The 7,575-nt window shown below is 46.4% G+C and overlaps 1 protein-coding gene across 1 annotated transcript in view; it reads left to right on the forward strand.

Annotated features, from left to right (window-relative positions):
* The first annotated feature begins 1,165 nt into the window (after window positions 1–1,165).
* Window positions 1,166–7,575, forward strand: part of LOC128360049 (mannan-binding lectin serine protease 1-like) — a 21,967-nt gene continuing 15,557 nt past the window's right edge. The window contains exons 1-2 of the mRNA XM_053320362.1: window positions 1,166–1,222; window positions 4,721–4,943. Of these exons, the coding sequence (XP_053176337.1) occupies window positions 1,218–1,222; window positions 4,721–4,943 (228 nt within the window). The 5' untranslated portion in view covers window positions 1,166–1,217. The remainder of the gene's footprint in view (window positions 1,223–4,720; window positions 4,944–7,575) is intronic.

Here is a 7,575-nt window from a genome sequence, read left to right on the forward strand (position 1 = left end):
TGCTTCCCTCCTTTCCTTCCTTCCTTCGTTCCTTCCTCCCCTCTTTCTTTCCTTCCTTCCTTCCTTCTTTCTTCCTCCTCCCTTCCCTCCTATCTTTCCTTCCTTCCTTTCCTTCCTTCTTCCTCCTTCCTCCCTTCCTTCTTTCCTTTCTTCCTTCCTTTCCTTCCTTCCTTCCTTCCATCCACCTTTCCTTCCTTCCGTCCTCCCTCATCCCTCCCTCCCTCCCCCCTCTCTCTCTTTCTTTCTTTCTTTCTTTCTTTCTGTCTTCCTTCCTTCCTTCCCTCCCTCCCTCCTCCCTCCTTCCTCCCTTCCTTCTTTCCTTTCCTTCCTTCCTTTCCTTCCTTCCTTCCTTCCATCCACCTTTCCTTCCTTCCGTCCTCCCTCATCCCTCCCTCCTCCCCCCCTCTCTCTCTTTCTTTCTTTCTTTCTTTCTTTCTGTCTTCCTTCCTTCCTTCCCTCCCTCCTCCCTCCCTCCTTCCTTCCTTCCTTCCTTCCTTCCTTCCTCCCTCCCTTCCTCCCTCCTTCTCTCTCTCTCTCTCTCTCTCTCTCTCTCTCTCTCTCTCTCTCTCTCTCTCTCTCTCTCTCTCTTTATTCCTTCCTTCCTTTTGTGGTTGCATCATTTTGACATTTTCAGTATAAAAAATGGTGCAAATGTCATTTAAATGATATAAAACCAACAAAAATACTAAATGTACATTTTAACAAACCTGATGTGAAGGGTTGCTTCCTTCCTTCGTTCCATCCTTCCTTCCCTCCTTCCTCCCTTCCTTCCCTCCCTCCTTTCCTTCCTTCTCCCTCCCTCCCTCCCTCCCTTCCTTCCTCCCTTCCATTCTTCCTCCCTTCCGTCCTTCCTTCCTCCTTTCCTACCTTCTTTCCGTCCTTCCTTCCATTCTTCCTCCCTCCCTTCCTTTTTATCACTGAACCTTAAAACATTTATTAAACTTGTTGCTGAGTTTCATGTTCAGTTAAACATCAAATAAAAACAGGGAAGTAAAAGTAAAAGTACTCTGATTACTTTCCTCTACTTTAGTTTACTTTACTTTGTTTTGACTTCTTCCGCCGCTGATTGGCTCCCGGCAGGCTCGACGTGATGACGCAAGGTGTTGAGGTACGTCACACACGTCCAGCCTGCAGCTCGCTGGCTCCGCAGCTCAGACAGAGAGGAGCCGAGCTGAGGAGAGGAGAGGGTCCCGCACGGTCCCGCACGGTCCCGCATCATGAGGTGAGGACAAACACTCTGATATCTGACTGATCGATTACATCTGACTGATCGATGACGTCACTCTGATCGATTACGTCACTCTGATCGATCAGCTGAGCCCGAGGCTTATTGAACACTTTGATCTCTGTGTAACTTTCACTGTCAGGAACTTTTATTGATGCGCGCGATCATCTGATGAAGTTGATCAATAATGAGCTCATTGAAACATATTGATCATCACGCGCGTGCACCAGCCAAGAGACAGGATCACGCGCGTGCACCAGCCAAGAGACAGAAATGATTTTTTTATTATTCACATCTAAAAAGAAGAAGAAGGAGGGAGGGAGTAAGGTAGGAAGGAGGGAAGGAGGGAAGGAGGGATGAAGGAAGATTGATTGAAGTAGGAAAGGAGGAAGGAAGGAAAGGAGTAAGGAGGGAAAGAGGAAGGAAGGAAGGAAGGAAGGACTGATCGATGAGCAGCTCGGAGCTTATTGAACACTTTGATCTCTGCAGGACTGTAACTTTCACTTATTGATCGGGAACATCGCGTCAGGCTGCGCGCGACCATCTGAAGTGATCAATAACGAGCTCATCGAACATATTGATCATCACGCGCGTGCAGCAGCCACGAGACGGAAATGATTTTTATTATTAATAGGCTGATATCTGATTTGGATGTTTAGTCAGAAAGATTCAACATGTGGAAGTTTAAGTTGATCAAAGTAATGATGAATCAATAAGTAATAAATCAATTATCAGAAATATTTAAAAGTTTAATTTATTCATGAAAAATGCTTTAAAACGGTTAAAAGAGTTTAAATGAAGGCTGATTATTTAAAATGATGAATGACTCGTTCACTGATATTTAATAATTAATTTAACTCACCAAGTGTGAGCTTTAAATCATCAGTGTGTCATGATCTCATGTGGAAGATGGAAGGAAGGAAGGAAGGAAGGAAGGAAAGAAGAAGGGAGGGAAGAAGGAAGGACAGACAGAAGGAAGGAAGGAAGGAAGGAGAAGGGAGGGAAGAAAGGTAGGAAAGAGAGATAGTGAAGGACGGACAGACAGAAGGAAGGACGAAAGGAAGGTAGGGAGGAAGGAAAGAAGGAAGGAAGAAAAGAAGAAGAAGGGAGGGAGGGAAGAAAGGTAGGAAAGAGAGATAGTGAAGGACGGACAGACAGAAGGAAGGACGAAAGGAAGGTAGGGAGGAAGGAAAGAAGGAAGGAAGAAAAGAAGAAGAAGGGAGGGAGGGAAGAAAGGTAGGAAAGAGAGATAGTGAAGGACGGACAGACAGAAGGAAGGTAGGGAGGAAGGTAAGAAGGAAGGAAGGATGGGAAAAAAGGACAGAGGAAAGAAGGAAGGAAGGAAAGAAAGAAGAAGGGAGGAAGGAAGGAAGGACAGACAGAAGGAAGGAAGGAAGGAAGGAAGGAAGGCTGATTATTTAAAAAGATGAATGACTCGTTCACTGATATTTAATTATTAATTTAACTCTGGATCACCAAGTGTGTCATATTGGATATAAATGAGTTTTAGAGAGCTTTAAATCATCAGTGTGATCATATTACATTCCTGATAAACCTGATGTTTAAAATCAGATTCATATTTTCTGATAAATGTTTGTTTGTCAAAGCTCAAAGATTCAGTTTCTGTATTTCATTTATTGTTAGTGAGAAAATAAACCAGGGGAGTCTAACTCATCTTCATTCAAGGGCCACATACAGACCAATCTGATCTCATGTGGGCCGGATCATTAAAAAGATGGAGGGAAGGAAGGAAGGAAGGAAAGACAGGCAAAAGGAAGGAGAGAAGAAAGGTAGGAAGGACAGATGGAAGAAATGAAGGAAGGACAGAAGGAAGGAAGGAAGGAAGAAGGGAGGAAGAAGGGAGGGAGGAAGGACAGACAGAAGGAAGGAAGGAAGGAAAGGAGGAAGGAAAGAAGGACAGAGGAAAGAAGGAAGGAAGGGAGGAAGGAAAGAAGGAAGGAAGGAAAGGAGGAAGGAAGGATGGAAAGAAGGACAGAGGAAAGAAGGAAGGAAGGAAAGGAGGAACTGGGTTTCAGTTTCAGTTTTCTCTGTCCTTCTCTGTCTTTTCTTTCTTTCCTTCCTTCCTCTCTACCTCCTTTCCTTACTTCTTCCTCCCTCCCTCCTTCCCCCTTCTTTCCTTACTACTTTCTCCCTTCCTTCATTCTTTTTCCTTCCTTCCTTCCTCTCTCCCTCCCTCCTTACTCCTTTCCTTCCTTCCTTCCTTCCTTCCTTCCTCCCTTCCTCCTTCCTCCTTTCCTTCCCTCCTTCCTTCCTCCCTCCCTCCCTCCCTCCCTTACTTCCTTAATATATTGATTATATTGAACTGGTCGTAACCTCCATGATGTCTTGCTGCGGAGTTCAGTCTGAATTTAAACCTGATGCTGCTTTTAAATCTAGTTTCACTCATTTATGGATTTATCATCGGAAGGAAGGAAAGGAGGAAGGAAGGTAGGAAAGGAGGAAGAAGGAAGGAAGGAAGGACAGAGGAAGGAAGGAAGGAAGGAAGGAAGGAAAGAAGAAGGGAGGGAGGAAGGACAGACAGACAGAAGGAAGGAAGGGAGGAAGGAAGGATGGAAATGAGGAAGGAAGGGAGGAAGAAGGAAGGACATGAGGGAGGAAGGAAGGACGGGAGGAAAGGAGGAAAGGAGGAAGGAAAGGAGGAGGAAGGAAGGTAGGAAAGGAGGAAGAAGGAAAGAAGGAAGGACAGAGGAAGGAAGGAAGGAAGGAAGGAAGGAAAGAAGAAGGGAGGGAGGAAGGACAGACAGACAGAAGGAAGGAAGGATGGAAATGAGGAAGGAAGGGAGGAAGAAGGAAGGACATACGGGAGGAAAGGAGGAAAGGAGGAAGGAAGGAAAGAAAGAAAGGAGTAAGTAAGGAGTCCTTCCTTGACCCTTACTCCTTTCCTTCCTTCTTTCATCCTTCCTTCCTTCCTCCTTTCCTCCCTCCCTCCTTACTCCTTTCCTTCCTTCCTTCCTCTAACCTCCTCCATCTCCTCATCCTGCAGGTTCTTGTCGCTCTCGCTGGTTTCCGGCTTCGCGGTCGACGCTCAGCTTCTCTCCGGGTCAGAAATGTACTTCCTCCCTTTCTTCCTTCCCTCATTCCTTCCTCCCTACCTTCCTTTTTTCCTTTCTTCGTTCCTTCCTTCCTGTCTTCCTTCCATCTGTCCGTCCTTCCTTCCTCCTTTTTCCCTTTCTTCCTTCCTTCCTTCCTCCCTCCTTTTCTTCCATCTGTCCTTCCTTCCTTCCTCCTTTTTCCCTTTCTTCCTTCCTTCCTTCCTCCCTCCTTTTCTTCCATCTGTCCTTCCTTCCTTCCTCCCTTCCTTCCATCTGTCCTTCCTTCCTTCCTCCCTCCCTTTCTTCCATCTGTCCTTCCTTCCTTCCTCCCTCCCTTTCTTCCATCTGTCCTTCCTTCCTTCCTCCTTTCCTTCCTTCTGTCCTTCCTTGGTTGATGACTTCCTTCCTCTGACCTAACCTCCTCCATCTCCTCATCCTGCAGGTTCTTGTCGCTCTCGCTGGTTTTCGGCTTCGCGGTCGACGCTCAGCTTCTCTCCGGGTCAGAGATGTACGGCAGCCTGCAGTCGCCGAACTTCCCGGAGCCGTATCCCCGGGAGACGGAGCTGCGCTGGAACGTCAGCGTTCCCGACGGATTCCAGATCAAACTGTACTTCAGCTACTTCGACCTGGAGCCGTCGTACCTGTGTGAGTACGACTACGTCAAGGTGAGAAGCATTGCATCATGGGTACTCTTATACCATCATCATCATCGTTTCTTTTTTAGTTCAGAAACTTAAACTTAGAAGCAGCTATACTGGGAGGGAGGAATGAAGGAATGAAGGAAGGAAGGAAGGAAGGAAGGAAGGAAGGAAGGAAGGAGGAGGAAGGAAGGAAGGAAGGAGGACGACACGAGGGTTAACGTGGAAAAACGTGATGTTTGCTGACAGGTCAAGGAAGGACAGAAGGAAGGTAAGGAGGAAAAGAGGAAGGAAGGAAGGAAGGTAGGAAGGAAAGGACTAAGGAGGGAGGGAGGAAAGGAGGAAGGAAGGAAGGAAGGAAAGGAGGAAGGAAGGAAGGAAGGAAAGGAGTAAGGAGGGAAGGAGGGAGGGAAGGAAGGAGGGAAATGAGTAAGGACGAAAAGAGGAAGGAAAGAAGGAAGGAGGGAGGGAGGAAGGAAGGTGGGAAGGAAGGAAGGAAGGGAGGAAGGAAGGAAGGAAAGAAAGGAGTAAGGAGGGAGGGAGGAAGCAAGGAAAGAAAGGAGTAAGGAAGGAGGGAGGGAGGAAGGAAGGAGGGAGGGAGGAAGGAAGGTGGAAGGAAGGAAAGAAGGAAGGAAGGAGGAGGGAGAACTGAAGTGACTCTGCTTCAGCTGAAAGACTCAACACACACACACACACACACACACACACACACACACATTCATATTCAAATGGTGTCACTGGGCGCCGTAGCAACGCACCGTGGCAACAAGCAGCTGCAACACAAAAGAGGCCAGCTGACTGCCTTCCCATAATGCACTGCTCTCTGCTCTGTGTGCGGCTAAAAGTCTGAATCAAGTGACCCGACCGGAAGTTCCCACAGTCTGCTGGGGGCCCTGAAGGCAGCACGTCAACCAGGGCGGGTCAGACGTGTCCACACAGCTACCATAGCAACCACCCGGCAACCATCTAGTTACAGGCTACTCAACCGTCGCCTAGCAACCACGTAGCAACACCCGTCGGAGTCAGTAAAACTTTATTGTAATGCACGCAAACAGACATATATAATATCATCGGAGCGTCGCCAAGCACCCTAGCAACCACCCTAGCAACCATGTAGTTACAGACTACTCAACCGTCGCCTAGCAACCACGTAGCAACACCCGTCAGAGTCAGTAAAACTTTATTGTCCATCACGCAAACAGACATATATCATCATCGGAGCGTCGCCAAGCACCATAGCAACCACCCGGCAACCATCTAGTTACAGACTACTTAACCGTCGCCTAGCAACCACATAGCAACACCCGTCAGAGTCAGTAAAACTTTATTGTCCATCACGCAGCAGTGGAGTGAAAAACAGACATATATCATCATCGGAGCGTCGCCAAGCACCCTAGCAACCACCCTAGCAACCACCCTAGCAACCAGAAAGCCCTGTCTTTATTCCACTTATTTATTTCTGTTTAAACAAATGACATGAGGCTGTTACAGTCTCTCTAATGATTGTGACTCTTTTATCTTTTTAATATTGAGTTCATGTTGCTGTCCAATAAAGAACAGATGATCATATTTAAAATAATATAATATAAAATAAAATAAAATAAAATAAAATAAAATAAGACATATGATGAAATGACTGAGTAAAGAGAATCACCAGTTTTCTGCTGTTTTAATATTATGGTTTGTTAAAGAAGCTGCTGAGAGGCGATGAGTACTAATGAGATGATATGGTCTGTTCACACACACACACACACACACACACACACACACACACACACACACACACACACACACACACACACACACACACACACTATAAGCCTGTTAACCTGCTGCGAAAAGAATGAACCCACAAACACTCACACTTTGTCTGTCTTTGTTTTAGTGTGACCGACCGATTCAACTCTGTGTGTGTGTGTGTGTGTGTGTGTGTGTGTGTGTGTGTGTGTGTGTGTGTGTGTGTGTGTGTGTGTGTGTGTGTGTGTGTGTGCGTGTGTGTGACCTGCTGTTCATTGACACTCAGTGCTGGTGAATGTCAGATAAGAGCCTGCAGTGAATGTTAAAACACTCTGCTGAATGTGAAGGGAGGAGAGCTCTGAGCCTGTTACAGCTCTACACACTCTAATCACTGGGTTTAGTTTTATAGAAGTTTATAAAATGTTCCTTATTTAATGTTTACTTAACTTCCTTCCTTCCTTCCTTCCTTCCTTTAACCCTTTATTGGGCAAATAATTATATTTGGTAACTTCTGTAAATATCCCAAAATATCCTTCCTTCCTTCCTTCCTTCCTTCCTTCCTTCCTTCCTTCCTTCCTTCCTTCCTTCCTTTCTTTCCTTCCTCCCTGCCTTCTTCTAACCCTAACCCTAACCGTTTTCCTTTCTCCCTCCCTCGTTCCTTATTTCCTCCGTCCTTCCTTCCTTTCCTTCCTTCCATCTGTCCTTCCTCCCTCCCTTCCTTCTTTCCTTCCTCCATCCTTCCTTCCTTCCTTCCTTTCTTCCATCTGTTCTTCCTCCCTCCCTCCTTCTCTCCTCCCTTCTTTCCTTCCTCCATCCCCCTTTCTTCTTCTTCCCTTCCTTCTGTCTTCCCTTCCTCCCTCCTTCTTTCTTTCCTCCCCCCTACCTTTCTTCCTTCCTTTCTTCTTTCCTTGTTTCCTTCCTT

Source organism: Scomber japonicus, chromosome 6 (genome assembly GCF_027409825.1).
Source record: "Scomber japonicus isolate fScoJap1 chromosome 6, fScoJap1.pri, whole genome shotgun sequence".
Taxonomy (NCBI): domain Eukaryota; kingdom Metazoa; phylum Chordata; class Actinopteri; order Scombriformes; family Scombridae; genus Scomber; species Scomber japonicus.